General features: G+C 32.1%; 3 protein-coding genes and 2 non-coding genes across 5 annotated transcripts; 3 read left to right on the forward strand and 2 right to left on the reverse strand.

Annotated features, from left to right (window-relative positions):
- The first annotated feature begins 178 nt into the window (after positions 1-178).
- On the forward strand, positions 179-251 carry TRNAA-AGC (transfer RNA alanine (anticodon AGC)). The gene has a single exon. It is a non-coding gene; the product is annotated as a tRNA-Ala (tRNA).
- A 1,171-nt stretch (positions 252-1,422) lies between these two features.
- On the reverse strand, positions 1,423-6,409 carry LOC100795833 (zinc finger matrin-type protein 2). Its single transcript, XM_003521617.5, has 10 exons — positions 6,230-6,409; positions 6,071-6,151; positions 5,943-5,970; positions 5,782-5,864; positions 5,543-5,575; positions 4,449-4,527; positions 4,300-4,352; positions 4,083-4,143; positions 3,296-3,375; positions 1,423-1,845 (listed from the first exon to the last, which is right to left on the reverse strand). The coding sequence occupies exons 1-10, from the start codon at positions 6,248-6,250 to the stop codon at positions 1,756-1,758; spliced, it is 609 nt and encodes a 202-aa protein (XP_003521665.2). The 5' UTR covers positions 6,251-6,409; the 3' UTR covers positions 1,423-1,755.
- Positions 6,410-6,445: 36 nt separating this feature from the next.
- On the forward strand, positions 6,446-6,517 carry TRNAP-CGG (transfer RNA proline (anticodon CGG)). Its single transcript has one exon. It is a non-coding gene; the product is annotated as a tRNA-Pro (tRNA).
- A 4,806-nt stretch (positions 6,518-11,323) lies between these two features.
- Positions 11,324-14,818, forward strand: LOC100796355 (probable protein disulfide-isomerase A6). Its single transcript, XM_003521618.5, has 11 exons — positions 11,324-11,597; positions 11,697-11,781; positions 11,870-11,967; positions 12,100-12,155; positions 12,604-12,721; positions 12,837-12,864; positions 12,980-13,071; positions 13,170-13,326; positions 13,407-13,531; positions 13,687-13,786; positions 14,539-14,818. The coding sequence occupies exons 1-11, from the start codon at positions 11,434-11,436 to the stop codon at positions 14,602-14,604; spliced, it is 1,089 nt and encodes a 362-aa protein (XP_003521666.1). The 5' UTR covers positions 11,324-11,433; the 3' UTR covers positions 14,605-14,818.
- A 3,180-nt stretch (positions 14,819-17,998) lies between these two features.
- On the reverse strand, positions 17,999-19,378 carry LOC100815893 (uncharacterized). Its single transcript, XM_003520745.3, has one exon. It carries the CDS (start codon positions 19,076-19,078, stop codon positions 18,119-18,121), a length of 960 nt encoding a protein of 319 aa, XP_003520793.1. The 5' UTR covers positions 19,079-19,378; the 3' UTR covers positions 17,999-18,118.
- Positions 19,379-19,607: the final 229 nt, after the last annotated feature.

Below are 19,607 nucleotides of genomic sequence, written 5' to 3' on the forward strand. Positions count from 1 at the left end.
TTGATGTAATTTGTATATCTATAATATTAATAATTAGTTACTCAAATTTTTTATCTTATTTTTATTTCTGTATTCTTTATCTACATATCATTTATCACATTTTCTAACTATTATTTCTATTTCGATTTATCCCAAAATGTGTTGAATGAATTACGTTATTGCGCGAGTTAAAATTGAAGGGGATGTAGCTCAGATGGTAGAGCGCTCGCTTAGCATGCGAGAGGTACGGGGATCGATACCCCGCATCTCCAATTTGATTTTGCATTTTTTATTCTTCTGAAAAATTCTCTCTCCATTTTTATTCATTGTAAACTGATCTTAGAGGAGATGATTTGAGCTCTATCCCAGCAGGCTCACGGACTCACGGCATAGCAATGGCAATCATAAAACAGAGAATGTGATGCAAGGGATATAATAGTAATTTTAATTGATTAAATTATTTGAGCTCTATTTTTATTTTGCAATCAATTATTTGCCTTTCATAATTAATTATGTAGTAATTTTAATTGATTAAATTTACTCAGATGACACAATCTGCATCCAATGATGCAAGGGATATAATAGTATTTTACACGTTTATTAAGTTTTCTCCTTCCATTTCACTCAAACCAAATCGTTTTACACTTACTATTATTTTCACTTTATTTCTCCCATTTATCTTAAAGTCAAATAACTCAACATTCTACTTTATTTTCACTCTTTCTTTTTTCTAATTATTTTTCTTATCACAACCAAGCAACGTTAATCTATTCATCCCCATGCCTTTTGTTAATATCCTCACCTTATCTACCATTTCAGTGTCTCTATATAATACGAGAAAAATCTCAATATTAGCATATTTTAGAAAACAATTTCATTATTTTAAAATTAAATAACTAATACCTTATTTGATATCGTATATAATGATACTCATACACTCCAATTAGAGGTGGATTGTAGTGGATGAAAGAGATTGAGGAAGAAAAATAATGAGAAAATGATATATATGAAATGTGATGATGGAGTGAAGGTGAGTAGTGAAAGGTGAGTAGTGGATGAAAGAGAAAGAGATTGAGGAAGAAAAATAATGAGAAAATGATATATATGAAATGTGATGATGGAGTGAAGGTGAGTAGTAAAACTATAAAAGAATGAGATTACAATTATTCTTATTTCTCATTTTACATTTTGTATACCCACTTTTCAAAAATGTTCTCCAATATCGAAAGGGACAACAAAAGTTGTCTTACTTTTGATGTACAAAAAAAAAATAGAGAATGAGAAGAAATAACCATGGCAAATGCATGTTCCAGTAGGCTGGCAAGAATGTTGAGCATGTGTTAAGCATGCATAATAGAACGATCATTCAGAAGAAAGCCTACTGCAGTCATATTTCTAAATCAAAATGACCATACCCACGAAAAGCTACAGTCCAGTATAGAATTGTATCGAATGTTCATAATTGATTTCCATTAGCTACCGCAAGTTGTCACTTCTCAGAGCATAGTAGAGACTACAAATATCAAGCTTGTATAATACATCAGGTTAGCTATCAGAAGAAATGTACATGAATCAACCGAATCACATGACTGAATATAACGCAATGCACCAGCACCCATACTACTGTTTGAGCAGCCCAACTATTTAACTATTCACCACAGAATAATCTTTAAGCTACACCCAAAATCGGGCTGGAAGATACGAGATTCAGCTTATCATTGCAGAATAATTGTTCCAAAATTTCAAACACAGTTTAATCCCTCATGCAGAATGCAATCATTTCTTGTTGGATGACCGGAAACCTCCAAATCCCATCATGGCAGCAACATCAGGATCAATTTCAGGTTCTTCAACTGCCTTCTCCTTCTGAATCCAAAAATTAAACACGAGTTATTAACTGCGGGGTTGAATTGGATTAGGATTTCAAAATATTTTTAAAAAGTTTTTTTTTTATAAAAAATCTAATGATATTCAATTAAAATTTTTAAATACTATAAATAAATTATGTGGTATTCAATTATGACTTTTAAGATTTTTTTAAGAAAAACAATAAAATTTGACGGTATTTAATTAGGTTTTTTTTTGTAACTTATAAAAAGTCTTTTGGTATTAAAAACATACAAATTTCGATGGATTATTTTTTAAGAAGGATTTTGATTGATTGTTTTTAAGAAGGATTTCGACAAATTTCATTGAACTTTTTAGTATAAAACATTTATTAAACAATCTCACTCAAACTCTTATTTTGCTAGATTTTATTCTTTCTTTTACTATTGATTACTAGATTTTCTTTTCTCTCATCACACATACCCTCTTCTCTCAATATTTTTCAAGATGCTTGTGTGATATATATTTTTCCTCTTTTGGAATAAAAAAATATCAAATATACTCATTCCCTTTGCACTTTTCCCTTTATTGTCTAAATTAAATGAATGTTTGTCTTATGTACTAAGACTAACCATGCTTTTCTTACACTAACTATGCCCATCACCTGTTGGATACAATGCTTTTGTTATTGTCACCTTTAATTTCATCATGCACATAATTCAATAACCTTCTAACCAAATTTTCATCCTCATTACTCTCTTCTAGTATATGCTTATTATTGCATCTCATTTAAATATATCATTAGATTTATCCTGAAATAATTGTAGTAATTAAAAAAAACATGAAACCAATGTATAATTTTAAATCTATTGTTCAAATCAAAAAGTGAGAATGAGAATATGCTATTGCAAAAAAGATTAATATAGGAGAGCATTAAGCTAGAATTAATATAGGTATTAAAAGATTAAAAAAATTATATTGATTTTACTTTTTTTTATTCAAACCTCTTCATTTTTTATAATTTCTTTTACTAACTCTTGTAATTATCGATATGTTTTTAAAAATTTAGAGAATCCCTTCAAATATTATAAATCTATAAAGTCATTTCAAATCTCTTAAATTTTTATGATATAAATTTACTAAAATCCAAATTATCATAAAAGTCTTATAAAAAAAAACTGATAAATCATAATATTTCTATATAATCTTTAAAATCCATAAGAATTTTTTATGTTAAAATAGTCTTTTCAAATAATTCAATACACCCCCTAAGTTGTGAAAAAAAGAAGCAATCTTTATTTGTTAAAATAACATTAAAAATCATTTTTAGAAAGATGGGTGCAATTATTAACGGTTAAAATAAGTAAATAACATTAGAAAAAATAATAGTACTTGATGGTAGTGGGATATGGTAAAGGGAGAATAGAAAAAAGGTTTATTCTAACCTATTGCCTATTTCTAACTAAAATTAAACTATACACACACTTACCTTTTCTTTTTTCTTTTCTCGACGCAGTCGCTTTCTTTCTTCCTCTTCTTGCTGCTGTTTTAAAATCCGCTCATCAAGATCTGTGAAAAAAAACCAAGTCCATCTTAAACAGTGGCAGGGATGGCAATTTGGGGGTGGGGGGTGTTGGGGCCAGGTTTGGCCCTCCTCATCCCTGCAAAAGGCGAGGTAAGTCCAGGTATAAAAAAGACGGGTTTGAAATTTTAACACCCGTCCCCCGTCCCAGTCCCCATTGAGTTTTATCGGGTTTGGGTATACCCACGGATAACTCACTGTACTCTTTTTTACAATTTTACTTTACTAATATATTTTAATAAATTACATATTAAGTTTTTAATTGTATTTTAATTCATACAATATATAAATATAATGAATAACAAAGAAATGAAACTTAAAAAATTAATAATTCAATTGTATTTTTAGTTAAATATATATTTTTGAGTTTTTTATTTAATTATTTAACTATTAAGCTAATTGATTTATATTTTCAAAAATAATAACAATAAAATCTTTAATATATATTATGTATATATATGTTGTGACAAAAAAATTATCAAAAAAAAAAATGTAATAGTGGTGGGTACGGGTATAATTTGACACCCATCTCCATCCCCACTTAAACAGTTTGGGTAAAAGGGTAATACTCGTACCCATACCCGATCAAAATGGATATTTTCCATCAAAGTTGGGGTGATACCCACGGGTATGGGACTATTTGCCACGCCTAGTGGCGGATCTTGGTGTGGACTTCTCTTATCCAAGGCTTTACCTTGCTCTGTGAAGCTGCCAACATCTTTACGCTTCTTAAGAACTTCAAATCGTTCCTGAACCTGTGTTTCATCAAACGGTTTACTACAGTCATGCAGAGGCACATATAAAAGAATGGAAACAAAATAACACACAAAGGCACAGTCATGCATGCATGCCAAAGGTATTGGATTTATCATTTGACTTCATAAGAAATAGAAGGCAATATTAAGTTGCACCTGTTCGAGAGAAGCACGTTCTACTCGCATAGACATGCCTAAAGCTCTTTGATCTAAGGGACAACATAAGAATGAATATGAGCAAACCAAAAGCAATTAAAGAAATTACACAGAAAAAATCAGAGGAAAATGCCAAAAGGACTACATACGTTTCTTTCCATTAATATGATCCAAGTAGTTTGCAGAGTCCTTTACCACACACTCACAAACTGAGCAGTAGTATCCAGCCTGCAATAAACATAATTAAATCCAAAATTTGTACATGATCTGTGTAACAAAAAGATAATCCAGATAGCAAAAACAAAAACTGTGAAATCATTTAATAAGTCCAATTCCTAGTACTTCTCGATACATATACACAAACTCACACGCCAACAAGGTTGAAAATTTCCTCAAGCCAGAGGCAGTGACGATTATAATTTCTGGGCTCTACCTCTTCCATCTTATTTCATGTGTTGTGTAGTTACTTTAGTTAACCTCTCACTAAAATCAGATACTAATAAGCCCAGTTGGGGTCTCAAAACTAACTAAAGCCATAATTCAACTAAACCTGGGAACTGTGTGCAATTATTGCACCAAAAGGCATTCTCATGGGTCACACGAAAAAGAGTGGAGAACGTTCATGGGTATTGAAATTGACAATGGCATACATTTCTAACAGTGCTATACTATAAATTGCCATCCTTTACTAAGCTCATGGGTCACAGGAAAAAGAGTGGAGAACGTTCATGGGTATTGAAATTGACAATGGCATACATTTCTAACAGTGCTATACTATAAATTGCCATCCTTTACTAAGGAGTGTTCGGTAATGTCTTGGGTCTCCTCTCCTTACTCTCCTGGAAATTAATAGCCAGAATTATGGCAATAGTTAATTTTTAGGAACATATGTTACAACAAAAACAGTTTATACATGGCTAGACATGAATGAAACAGATATTTGAATAACTGTATCACTTGGGGTTGAACATGAATTTGTAAAACTTTGAAATTCATTAAAAGAAGTGCCCCTATGTGTAACTGCATGATTTCATCACTCTCATCCTAAACACTTAATCACACGTAACACACATCCCCGGATAAAACAAATTACGGTCATCCACGGGAATTCGAAATTTGACAAGAAGTCGAAATGAGAAAAGAACAGCATTTTTCTAATCCAAAAAGTGCCTGAATACAATAATGAATAATCAGTGATAACCAGAAATCTAAACAAAATATGAAAAACTTGAAAAACAGGTACCTGCTGACTTAGCGGTGCAACCGGCGTAACAACCTACAAAAGATTGCATGTTATCAGTACGACAGTACAAAAGAATAGCAGAACCATGTGATAAAATTTTGGTACCAGCTGTGGATGTCATGTGACCCCTCATGACCTATTATTACATTCGATGCTTATATATATTTCAGAATCCTATACATGTTTGGCATTCATTTAGAACTACTAGAGCATTGAGCTTAGTGTTCAGAGTGGCATACCTGAGTCTTGCCCAAGCGGGATTCAAGGTCCACTTCATAATCTCTATGTTTCAAGGGCTTCCTCTGCACGGGAGGACCTTTACCTGCACCAATAAGACGATGTTAGTTGTTACTCAAAGCAAACACAATTCCAATTCGATCACGAATTGCGTGACTTTTACCTTTAGGTTTCGCTCGACCTTCTTCCTCCTATTCAAAATCAAACACACACAAGCACAACTAAGCAACCTAAATTATTCAAAAAATCAAAAGCAGAAATGGGCATATAGAAGGAACATTGACAAGGCACCTGTCTCTCGCGCTCCCGTGCTCGTTCCAGATACTCTTCTCGATCAAATTTTCTTCTGAATGTGTTGTCGACCCCAGCGACCTGATTCAAGCTAATCATGTTAATAATTTGAAAAGAAAAAAGAATTCTCCAAAACCATCGACGGAATTCTGCACTTACATTGTTGCTGGTGTTAGACATGGACACGAGCAAAGAAAATATAGGCAAACAAATGTAGAAGCAGTTACGATGATCACCGAAGCTGTTTGATAATTGATTGGAATAAAGGGTACAGTGAGAGGCTAATATGAAACCCTAGTTGAAGGCTTGAGAAGGAGGAAGGATTCACAAATTGTTATCAAGTTTTATATAATACAATTTTTCGTTGAACAAAATGGGTGTTTGGTCTAGTGGTATGATTCTCGCTTCGGGTGCGAGAGGTCGCGAGTTCGATTCTCGCAACACCCCATTTTTCTTACTTTTTTAAAGTGCATCTCATTTGTTAGTCGCAATATTGTTTGGAAATGTCATTTGGTGTGGTGTGGGGGGGTGTGATTTGACTTGTAAAAATTATTTATCAAATTCAGATCAAACCAATCTTTTGTATTTTTTATTTTTATAATTTAAAAAATTCTACTATTAAGTATTAAAAAATGCTTAAAAAATTTATTATTAATGAAACAAAACTTAAATAATAACTAATTCAACCATCAATATTATAAATGAATAACAAAAGTTTTAACAGAGTAAAAGTCTAAAATAATAATTATTTTTAAGTTTAATAATACTTAAATAATAACCATTCAACTTAAAAGTAAAAATACTACATAATACTTATTTATAAGTTTCAAAGATTGAACTTTACAAAAACACTACTATTTTTGACTTAAAATTAGTTCAAACCAAACAACAAAATTAAGTGCAATGTGGTCTGATTCGGATTAAAGTATTTATACAATCTAAAACAAACCAAACCAAATATTTGTGATTTTGTTTGATTTGGTTTCTACAGTTTGAAAATTTTGTTAGTAAGTATTGAAAAATGCTTTAAAAACTTGTTATTAATTGGATAAAACCTAAATAATAACTTGTTCAATAATCAAGGATATAAATGGATAACAATTGAACTTAAAGTAAAATAATAATTATTTTCAAGTTGAATAATGCTTCAATAATAATCATTCAACTAACAAGAGAACATAATACTTGTTTTTAAGCGGTAACAAGTGAACTAAAAAAAAAATAGTAAAACAACATTCATAATACTTGTTTTCAGCCATAAGAACTTAGAAAATAGATATCCAACAATAAAACACTAATTGCTATAATAGTTTATAGGGAAGTCACGCTGCTGTTTGGTTTGGTTTGATTTTGGTGTGCCAAATTGTAAATCAAACCAAATTGCATAGATTGAAAAATACCAAAAACAAACCAATGACCATAGATTTTTCAGTTTCTCAAGTCGATTTTTGATTTTGTGCTCGGTTTGGTTCTGTTTTGAACACTCCTAATTACAACAATAGTTTCTAAGGGTGTTTGCGGTTGAGTTTGGTTTGGTTCGATTTTTGTTTGTTTTTCGGGGTTTGAAAAATAAAAAAAAACCACACCAATGACAATCGATTTTTCCGTGAATTTTAATTTTTTGGTCGATTTTTAGTTATACGCTCAATTTAATTAGGTTTTGAACACCTTTATTTTTAAGGACAAAAAATGTTATGTACCCAAAATAATAATTAAATTATTACATAATTGTCAATTTTACATGATCAGTATGTATGGTTATTAAAAATTTAAAAATAAATATAAAATTTATAATTTAAGAATCCGAGGAAACTAAACTTTTCTCTTCATCAAATGTCCCCTAAATAAAAATCTAGACACTGCATAATATTAATAATTAATAAATTTTTATTACATAAAGATACTATGTTCTATTGATATTTTTAGTGTATACAAATTTGTTGAGTAGCAAATTCAATAAACAAAGTTTCAATTTGCATATAACAACAACGACAAATCTAGAGGGAGTTGTATAGTCATGATAATAGTTAAAGTTAATCAATGTAACATTGTGTAAATTTAATTACGATGACCATAATATTTAAATGGTGAAGGTGATAATTACTCAAATTATATAAAACTAGTTGTATGTTTGTTATAATTATGATAATGATTAAAGTTATTATCATTTAAAAAATAACAGTTTTAATTTTATGTGTAAAAATGATAACTGAAAAATTTGAGTTAATTTGATAGTCAATTTTAGTTAAAAATGATTATAATTTCTTTACTTTACAATTATTTTTAATGAAATAATAAAGAAATTGTTATCTTTACAGTTTTTTTTATTAATAGAAGTAAGAAAAAATAAGATTTCAAGTGCATTGGAAGAAAATTGATGCAAAAATTCGAAGAAAAAGTTAAAAATTGAAGCAGTTATCTTAATGCACAAGACAGACCTAACACGTCTCCTCGCTTAGCCGTTTGTTCACGTTTAGCGACACAAACAAAATCCACGAAGAAGTTCAAATACGCGCTTAACACGAAAGCATGCTCTAAGCACGAGGTCGCGTGGAAATAAAACTAACTTAAGCCTATAAAAAGAATAGGATGTAAAGGAAAAAGACACCAATCCGTACACGCATACACACCGGGACATAGAGACTTAGATCTCTCTAATGAATACATCCTAAGCCTTATCTCTAATAGGAGAAACCCTCTATCTATATCTATGTTCATTATCCCCTTCTATTCTTTTATCCATCCCTAATATAACTCTTTCTTATTATCTATTTAATGCAATATTGGTTCTATTGCTCTTTTTTGTGTTTAATTGTTTATTATAGTCTGATCATCCATATAGTGTTTAGGGAATAATGCATTGAAAAATGATTATTTGCTAAAAATCCAGGAAAGAATATCTAAATTAAATTATTGCTAGAAATGTATTGATATTCGTTTAACCTATCTCGTGCATCTCTAATCTTAATGTAATTTATTATTTTTATATTTGCAAAAATTTTTAGAAGAAAATAATAGATAAATTAGGATCTTCATGCGGGAAACGAAAGATAGAGTGTCTTAACAGATGTGATTAAAAACAGAGATATCATTAGATAAAGGATAAAATTATTAACATTGCATCACAAATAGACATACTAGACCCCAATATATTTGTATTTTGAATTATCTTTTTATCATCACCTTATCTCTTACTTTCTTTTTCATTTAAATTTTGTTATTATAAATTTGGATTTGCATAAATCTAAATACAAACAAAGTTGTTGTGAATTCAACACTTAAACTTTCTACTACTTATTACTTAAGACAATTTGGTACGCTTATAAATGAGTTAAAAAAAATAATACATATTTTATAAAAATATTATTTATTTAAAGTCGGACATTTAAACAATTAAACAATTATAAAAGATGAAGAAAAATATAATTCCCTTTAATAGGTTTATTGATCCGGTCCCTATATAGTAGACAACTTAAATCCTATTTAGATTATGTTCCGTACAACAGACGAAAATGTTTTTTTTGTTTTAAGATGGAAATAAGACTCGTTGATTTTGCAGGAGAGACGAGTGAAAGAGTTCAGTTTGAATGTGGTGTGTTTCATCACAAAAGCTTTTGTCTCGTAATAATAGATATATCATTTTCCCCTTATAAATTGTTTTGTTTTAATTTTTAAAAGTATCACATAACTTTTGAGAATAAGATAGCATTTTAGTTAGTTCATTTAATTATCTCTACTCCACTTCTCACGTATTTTTCTTAAATCAAACAATAAATTATATCATTTTATTTATATTATATTTTTCTCTTCTTAAATTATCTTTCTTTCTATTTTCATTTATTTTATTTTATTTATATTATATTTTTCTCTTCTTAAATTATCTTTCTTTCTATTTTCATTTATTTTATTTCTCTCTTTTAAATCAGCCACAACATTAGAGAGTAGTAAACCCAAAAGGCAAAAATCTTGCCCAAAGTTGACAGGCATGTGTACAACTTTTTTTTTTTTTTTTGATTAATAGTAAAATCATTGTCTAAGAACTTACATTGTGTTATGCCATTTTTTGTTTCCTTTTCATGAATTTCGACGTGAATGATTGATGCTACAATTTTTTTTAGTAATGGTAGATATACACTTGGTGTTGTATTAGAGTTTCAGATGCAAGATTTGTCGTTGAAGATAAGATAATATCAAAGATTTACAAATAATTTCATATCACATCCACATATTTTCAGACTTTTGATTTTATTGAACAAAAATTATGTGAAATAAAAAACTTTATTGAACAATGACTTTAAGCTAAACGATATCTTAATTTTCAAATTGTCTTTGAAACATGTATAAAAAAATTGTCTTTGAAACTTTTTTTAACTTTTAAAATAACTTAGAAGTATAAAAAAAGTAAGTAAATTACCACTTTAATAACAATTAATCACAATAGAAATATATTAATGTTTGCATAAGTTTTTTTTAATAAATACTTGTAGAAAAAGAAAATAAGAAAAATTAAAATGAGCTTTTCTCATAAAGTAATATCAGCTCATAAGTTATTTTTAGCTTATAAAAAATATTTTATTTTTTATTCTTATATTCTCTTATAGATATATTTATAGAAAAATTTATTCAAACAATACCTACAACTCTAAATGGACTTTAAACACAATGCAAAAATTATTGTCGGGAAATTTAACTTAATTAGTTAAATAATGTATGTGAATTGTTATTAATTTTTTTATATTTAAGTTTGATTCACACGGACAAAAAAAGCTCACTATTATTACTTAAAACCAATTTTTACTTATCCATGTTTCAACTTTTTGAAGGAAAAAATAGTTTATGGCTGGGCCAACTTGATTGGAAGAGGATTAGTTGGAGAAGAAATAGAAATCACATATACTTCTTAGTTGTTTTTTCCCAATACATTTGTAAACAATTAATCCATTTAACTACTTCTGTCAGTTTTAATTATGAAAAATAACTAATAAGACACGAGTGATATTATATAATTTCTTATTCTATAAAATAAATATCAAATCTAAAAATGACTGTATTTAATATCTTGAAAATTAATAATTAATAATTAATAATTAATAATTAAAATAATTTACAAGAAAATTTAAAATTGTCTATATTTTAATATAATGTTTTTATTGATTAATTTTTACTAATTATAAAAATATGTAAACTTTATGTCTTTTTAGAAAAACTTATAATTTTTTGTTTTGGTTAGTAAAAACAAAAACGTTAAAAAGAGTGAGGTAATCCAACAAGAAGAGGGGAAAGCAAGAGTAGTGACAGAGAGAGGCGAGGATCGTTCACATAAAACATCGACAGAGATCGACGAGGAAAAGCTAAGCCTAACAATGTGGAGCTCCAAAACGACATTGATGTTTGGCGTCGCAGCCATTGCTCTGATGATGTTTCTCTCATCTGCTTCAGCGGACGACGTCGTTGCACTCACAGAGGAAACCTTCGAAAACGAGGTTGGCAAGGATCGTGCCGCTCTCGTCGAGTTTTACGCTCCCTGGTACGCGCGAATCGTGATTCTCTCATCTCACGCGCGTCCATTTCATTATTTCCATTACTATGAATTATGAAATGCAAATTATTTTTTTTTTCGTTTCAGGTGTGGACACTGTAAAAGGCTTGCACCGGAGTACGAACAGCTCGGAACGACTTTTAAGAAAACGAAGTCCGTTTTGATTGCCAAGGTTGGTTGGTCACCGTCGTTTTTTTTTAATGAGATTTAATTTATTTTAGGACCAAAAGTATATTTATATTTTTAGGATCTTTTGACAGGTGGATTGTGATGAACAGAAAAGTGTTTGTAGTAAATATGGGGTATCTGGTTACCCTACCATTCAATGGTTTCCTAAGGGATCTCTAGAGCCTAAAAAGTGAGCACTTTCTTTGCTCATTTCCTTTACTTTCACACTTTTTTTTTACCATAGAAAATGTTAGAAATATTCCTGTTCTTAACTTGTAGCTGTTCATTGCATCTGATATCCACATTTGACTGAATTCTCTAGGTATGAAGGTGCACGTACTGCAGAAGCCCTTGCGGCGTTTGTGAACATTGAAGCAGGTGTTTATCTTGTACTTCCTATTTGTATGATGTCAATATGTGTGTTTTAAAACAAGTTTGTGACTTTAGTATATTTTGAATTATTTATTTTAATTTAGTGAGGAGATTTGAAGAGTATCAATAAACATGCATTCCCTGGAATGTTGGACTTATAAATGCTTTTTCAATAATGTTGAAGAGAAGGTTTTATTTTTTTTGTGCTCATGTTGGGAAAGCTAACCTGCATCCCTATGCATCTATTTATAACTAATTGATTTTGGTGCATTCATGCATTTCTTCTTGCTCGTTCTTCAAATTATTATCCAATATCATCACTTTTGAGTCATTTTTACCAAAAATATGTCCTTAGAACTTCTCTAGCATTTTTAGTGTTTCTCACTTCTTCTAACATTTCTTTGCATAATATTAAGTTGATTTGGCATGGACATCAAATATCTTGTTAATGCAGGTACAAATGTGAAGATAGCTTCTGTTCCATCCAGTGTGGTAGTTCTCTCTCCAGATAACTTTGATGAGGTTGTCTTGGATGAAACAAAAGATGTTCTGGTGGAATTCTATGCACCATGGTAAGTATAGATTAAACCATAGAGATCTGTCAAAACTTTATTATATAGTTAGATTTTTTTTTTTCATTTTCGTTTTTTTAATATTGTCCTTGATAAATTTAATTGTGTCTTCCAGGTGCGGTCATTGCAAGGCCCTTGCCCCTGTAAGGCTGTTCTTCAGTCCTTGGACTTCTATTATAGCTTATGGTTATTGTAGAGTTTCACCTGTTTGTAACTATGTCAAGGTCTATCCTTTTAGAGTTTATACTGTTTCTTCAGATTTATGAGAAGGTTGCTGCAGCATTTAACCTGGATAAAGATGTAGTTATGGCCAATGTTGATGCTGACAAGTATAAAGATTTGGCTGAGAAGTGAGTACAGTGACATTTTGATTTATCTTCTATTTAAACTAGGTGGATATCATATTTAAGAAATGCATGTGCCTAATTTAGAAAATTTTCCAATACAGATATGGTGTTAGTGGCTATCCTACACTGAAGTTTTTCCCAAAGAGCAACAAAGCTGGTGAAGATTATAATGGTGGCCGTGATTTGGATGATTTTGTAGCATTCATCAATGAGAAATGTGGCACCTACCGTGATGGGAAGGGACAGCTTACTTCTAAGGTTAGTCAAACAACATATGTTTATAGAAACCATAATTATATACTTCATATCTGAATGGTTGAATTATTCTTGCTGTGTAGGCTGGTATAATAGCATCTCTGGATGACTTGGTGAAGGAGTTTGTGAGTGCTGACAGTAATGAGAAGAAGGCAGTATATTCCCGGCTTGAGGAGGAAGTTAAGAAGCTTAAAGGTTCTTCTGCCAGGTTTGAACGGTTTTATGGTTCTGTTATGTTATGGTTTGCTTAGGTTTTATTTTGAATTGTGTTGTGAGGCCCTAACTGTTTACCCACATGTTTATCTTCAATATATAAATATTTATTTGTATGATTTTCTGATATGTCCTTTTTGTTTGTACCAGACATGGCGACCTCTACTTAAAACTTGCTAAGAAGGGTATAGAAAAAGGTGCAGACTATGCAAAGAATGAAATTCAACGTCTTGAGCGCATGCTTGAGAAGGTAATTCATCACATTTTCTTGTTAAATATCATAAATGTATCTGAGACTAATACGATCATAAGATCATTTGAAAAGTGCATATCATCATGTCAGATTTATTGGACTGTGGTTCCACTCCATGGGATGCGAGGTCCCATGTCCACTGACATAAAAACATGAAGCAACCGCCTAAAAAATAATATAGTTGTGTTAATTTCAGTATTTTTCTATTGAATAACATGCAATTTTTTTAATTACAGATCAAACCTTATTATGATTACAAGTTTCTGGTTATGTCATCCTTATGTATTTTGCTCTTTAATTCTGTTGAACCAACAAGAAACTATATACTGCATAGCAATAAGATGATGATTTTTTTGGTTGAACTTTCTACAACTCACTATATTTTTTAAATAAGATGCTTGGGACCAAAGTCGTTCCTTTAGATTTATGAATATCAAATTAAACATACCAAGCTGGTCTCTTATAGGTACTCAATTTTCTTGATTTCAATTTTTCAAATGCTAATTACATTTTCAATCTACAATGAATGAATGTATCCTTTCATTGTACCGTGCTACTTGTGATGATGTATGCAAATGATGGCACTGTTCTCGTGATTTTTGTTTATTGAAAGGTTTAGTTAAGGGTCTGATGGTTTCATAACATTCTAAGCAATCAATTAGCACAAGTTAAAAAGCTTTCATTTTTCACATAGTAAATTTGGATTACTCGTCCGGTCCATCTTTGAATTTTTCTGTCTTATGATGCAGTCAATCAGCCCAGCAAAAGCAGATGAATTCACTCTCAAGAAGAACATCTTATCTACCTTTGCTTGATCTTCCTGTGATAGAAGAGTCATTTCTTTCAGTTCTGCGGGGATATGTGATTTGTAATTCCTGAGTTTCTAGGTGTTATCACCCTAGTTTTCTTGATGACCATTTCCTATAAATATGCAGTCTTACACGCACATTTTTGCACTGATCATGTACTAAGTCGTAAACTAAAGCAAATGTTCATCTGAGAAATCATACTAAACCTATATTGACTTCAGGTTCAGGTTTAATTTAGAGATTGTTATCGCCTTTTCTTGTCATTTATGATTCCGTTGAGCTGTATTCATTGCAAGCAATGCAGTGTGAAAAGTTTAGTGGATCTCCTTCGATCGGGCAACAATTACAATCCCACATGTACCAAAAACTCTGTATATTTGCCCAAATCTTGTTCGCAACATTTCTTTCTATAAAGAACTACCAATCACGGGGACAAAATTAAGCATGTGTTTGGATTAACTTTCAATTTTACCAAAATCAAGTTGAAGGCTAAAGGAAAAAAAATAGTTGCTTCAAGCTTTTCAATTTTTCAAAATGATTTTGAGGGTCAAAATTGATTTTAAGAAGTATATCCAAACACACTGTAAAAACAAGTGGATAGCTCAGTAAAATTTATACTATCTAGTAATAGATGCAGCAACTGTTGAATTTTGTGTTCTTATAATGCAACAACAAATTTTGGCCACCATAGATGTTTCCCTCGGGTGAGTGCGGGCTTCCAATATATAGTTGCATACAATTTGTTATTTATGTCGGGTTAAAAATTACCATTGCAGTTGCATTTGAATTTCATCAAGTTCATGCTGCAATATCTCTCCTAAAAAGTTTCAACTAGAGATTGTTGCATTTGCTAAAATTTTGGCAGAATTGATTTTTATAGAATTAATTTTAGATAATCAAAATGTGCATTTAATTCCAGTCACAATTTACATTAAAATGTGGTAAGGTGTGTGAGATTGATTCTCAATGCTAATCAAATGCGTGATTATTCATTTTTGCTGAGTTTCAGAAGTTCCAAAAAAGATTGTTTAAATAAAATGAAAAATAAAATTCTGCAAAAAAAAAAAAAACGCAACAATGACATTTTTATAATACTGGATTCATTTCCTTTTCCCCCACTATTTTTTGGGGCTGGGGAGCTTTGAGGGCTACCTCTCTTATTTGGTTGGTACCATTATCCTCATCATTTTGTCTTTGTTTGCACAAATACAGTAATTACAAGTAAAGTTACGTATATTGGGACATGGCTAGGGCCTAGTACCACCTGGCCCTGGGGTGAGGAGAAACTCACATGCTGCCCATCTCATCTCATCTCATCCAATCCCAAATCCCAATCATACTGAACTAGTATAGTACGGTACCATGTTTTTAGTGATGTTTCTATAAGGTGGAGGCCCCCCACCTAATTATGCTACTATGATATAATTGAAGATCACGCTCCACTTTCCCCTATTGCCTGCATACAGACAAAAAGAGAGCTACTACCATAATCTCGATACAGTCCGTGTTTTGCGACACTAACCCCATTTTTGCCCAAACAAAAAGTTATAATAGGATTTAAATATATATATATTTTTAGCCATTATGATTTATTTTAAAACATGAATAAAGACTAAACTATATACACTTTTTAAAAGTATAAGAACTTAAACTAATATTTAAGTGAATTAAAGACAAAAATATTTAAACATTCCCAAATATAAAAAAAGGGAGGTGGGCAAAATAGTAAAATGAGCGTGGAGGCACTGGCAGAATACAAGAATCCTAGGTATGGTACAGGTAAGGCTGGTAGCGGTAGGCCATTCAAAGGAAACGTCAAGATGAACAGATAGGTTTAGGTTTAGGTTATGAACAGTGTTTAGGTGGGAGGCACGTTTTCTCACCTGGATATTCGACAATGTATAGTAGACGTAACGTTGGACAATGAGAGCATACCGGATTTGGAATAGTACAAAGTTGGCAAAATCAGTGCAATCAGCAAATTAGAACCCATGAAGATTAGATAGGATTTTCATATATTGAATTCAAAACACGAGTTCTGATTTAAACACCACCTTAATAACAATTTTGTTAACACGCTAATCTGATCTCAAATAATTAAAAAAATAAATTTTTTTGTTAAAAATATTTAGTAGATAAAAAAGCTTATTTTTAGTAAACAGAAAATACTTTTAAACATTTTCCTCAACTCCTGGACGTAATTAACTCAAAATTGTTCAATATAATAAAAGTTAGACAGGAAAACGTGGTTAGATTTTGCTACAACTATTGGCTTTTGAAGGAACTAAAATTTGAACGTCACTAGCTTATCAAGGACTTTTCAGGAAAAAGAAAAGAAAAAAGAAAAGGAAGCTTATGAAGGACTTGGGCCCGGCCTCATTGACTTTCATATCTAAGTTATTGACTACCATGAAAAATCTTCCAATCAGTCAATAATCCTTAGTAGTTAATCTAATAGTAATTGACAGTACTAGCAGTAGGTAAAGTTAACGTTATAACTACAGTTTATCTTCACTCTCACTTTTTCCTACTAATATGTTTGAATAACAAAACTGAGTGCACCAAACATCAGAATGGTAACAAAAAAAAAAAAATATTAATAAATAAAAAACAATATAGAAGCAACTGAAATATATACTACTACATCTGTTAGTGTTTACTCATTATATGGGTTCCATTCTAAGTTATTGGCAATTGATTATGAAATAATCTAAATCTACTTTACGTCCACATCTTAAGAAGCACGTTGTCGCACATAGGTTTGCAACCTCTTATTTTTAACTGAACGCAATAGAATTAGGTCAAATATCATAAGGCCATAATAATTATAGTGTTACATGCAAACACACCTTATATGCCCCCCACCCGAACCAGATAATCCTATATAGAACTAGACAAGGGGCAAACTTGGCCATCTCATCTGTTTGCCCAATTCCGAGTCCCGACAGATACACAATTTACATAAGCAACAAAAAGTTTAGGACACGAAAGATGCCAACAAACACCAAGCATCTTTCCATTGTGGGTCTGCTTAGAGCTAGACTAGAAACATCTTTCAACTGTTCCTCTGTATGTAATCGTCCCCTTTTTTTATATTTTACTTTCAATAAATAAATTCGGAATCCCTTCACGTTATTATTAAATTAAATACTTAATACTAGCTTAGTGTAACGCTTCTCTTTCTCTTGTGATAGATAGATGGCAGAACTACACGCTGTAAGCATATCCTTAGGCCTGATTTAGCCACAAAAACAAAAGAAAATAAAATGCAAGTTGTTTTTCTGAAGTGCTGAGAAGATATCAAAAATAGAAATGGCTGGTGTGAATATAAACTCGATCGAGTGGAGTAGCCTTAAAATACCATTGTACACTGTTTATGAGCATATCTACAAGGACTATAAGGAAGGAAGGAAGATAGAATATATATCGTAAAGCTTCCAAAACGATAGAAGAAACATCAATAACAACAACGATGATATTTTCTATACATTTTTTTTTATAATTAAGAGGAAATAAAATTTTAGCTGGAAGAGACAGGGTTTAAGGCTCTAGCAAAGCCACTCATGGCACCATAACCTTTGGAACTAAATCCCAAGCACCCAAGCAAGCCCTGCCTATAAGGCAAAAAGGTTTTTCTTCTCAACTCCTCCGCTTGCGCACGGTTGGCTTTATAATGCAACTCGTGCGGCGACGACGCCGGCACGCGCCTCTTCCCGACGCCGTTAGTGGGCTTTCCGGCGACCTTCTTGGGCTTCTGCGGCCCATTTCCCTTCTTTTCCTTGGCGGCGGGGGAAAAGGAAATAGTGGACCAGAACTTGTTATTACTCCTTCCCTCGCTTTTGCTTCTTAGAAAATCCCTCAAGAAAACCCACCTCTTGGAACTCCTTCCACTTCCGCTCGAAACGGAAGGGGTCACGTTTTCCTTCTTGTCAGTTTTTTCCTCGTTCTCCGTCCACTCTAACGGCGTGTTCCTAAGAGGTGAGAGGGATCTGGTCCTTCTGCGGAGTGACTTGTCTCGCAGCCTCAGATCTCTACCTCGTACCTCGTTTTCTTCTTCCTCTTCTTCTTCTTCGAGATCCAGCAAGGGAGCTAAGACTTGTGGCCGCTCCAAGTGGGTCGAGAGCTTCATGGGACGGATCTGACCGTTCAAGAACAACTCGTCGGCCGAGCTCATCGAACCCGAACCAGTCAACCCGGACGAACCGAACCGGGCCGAGAACTCAAAATCGCAACAAGAGTTTTTTTCCAAGGAAGACCAAGAGGGTGAGTGTGAGTAAGTGGAAGCGGCGGATATAGTGAAGTGCATTGGGCTGGCAGGAGCACTGTAGAAGAAGCCGGCTCCGGCGGCGGAGATGGATTCCCGGCCGGGACTGGAAGGGGCGCTGACGTAGGGAGTGGAGCAGGTGCTGTCGATGTCTTCGAAGAGGGGAGTGTCTGGGTTTTCGGTTACGCCATAATTGTTCGGGGTTTGGAGCTCCATTATTCTGCTCTCTTGTCCCGAGAGAGAGAGAGAGAGAGAGAGAGAGAGAGAAAGAGGAAGGTGCAAAGCCTGCAACTGCAGCTGCAACAAGTGCAGAAAAATTACGATGACAAGAAATAAATACTATAACAATATTAACAGAAGTTGCCCCTTCCACTCTTGTTTTATATCCTTCAATGCCATTGAGGAAAAACTCACTTAATTGATTAGAAATTGAGTAAATAGTGTACATACATGGCTTAGGAATTAAGGCTATCAATAACTTGTAAATATTTTTCTCTTACTAATATATTAAGGTGCCTTTTAAAAATAAGATGCATTGATTTTAATGAATTTTTTTTAGTTAGGTGTTAATTAAAAGTCTTATATTTTCTAGTAAAAAAAATATTGAGTTTCATGTCCGTCACAGTGGAGAATCTTTCAAATGTAATAGTTTAACTATGCACTAGTTTAGGTAAGAAGATTGACATTAGAAAGAGGTCTAAGTCACATACGTGGCATGTAAGGTCCTCTAATCCCTTAGTTTCTT

Source organism: Glycine max, chromosome 3, assembly GCF_000004515.6.
Source record: "Glycine max cultivar Williams 82 chromosome 3, Glycine_max_v4.0, whole genome shotgun sequence".
In the NCBI taxonomy this organism is placed as follows: Eukaryota; Viridiplantae; Streptophyta; class Magnoliopsida; order Fabales; family Fabaceae; genus Glycine; species Glycine max.

Excerpts from the sequence above, each read along its gene's own strand:
- LOC100795833 (XM_003521617.5), bottom strand. The coding sequence starts at position 6,250 with ATGTCTAACACCAGCAACAAT. Across the intron at positions 5,865-5,942 it reads AGGTCGAGCGAAACCTAAAG|GTAAAGGTCCTCCCGTGCAG; the intron begins GTAAAAGTCACG and ends TTATTGGTGCAG. Across the intron at positions 1,846-3,295 it reads GAGAAAAGAAAAAAGAAAAG|AAGGAGAAGGCAGTTGAAGA; the intron begins GTAAGTGTGTGT and ends TTTTGGATTCAG.
- LOC100796355 (XM_003521618.5), top strand. The coding sequence starts at position 11,434 with ATGTGGAGCTCCAAAACGACATTGATGTTTGGCGTCGCAGCCATTGCT. Across the intron at positions 11,782-11,869 it reads AGTCCGTTTTGATTGCCAAG|GTGGATTGTGATGAACAGAA; the intron begins GTTGGTTGGTCA and ends ATCTTTTGACAG. Across the intron at positions 13,787-14,538 it reads TTGAGCGCATGCTTGAGAAG|TCAATCAGCCCAGCAAAAGC; the intron begins GTAATTCATCAC and ends CTTATGATGCAG.
- LOC100815893 (XM_003520745.3), bottom strand. The coding sequence starts at position 19,078 with ATGGAGCTCCAAACCCCGAACAATTATGGCGTAACCGAAAACCCAGAC.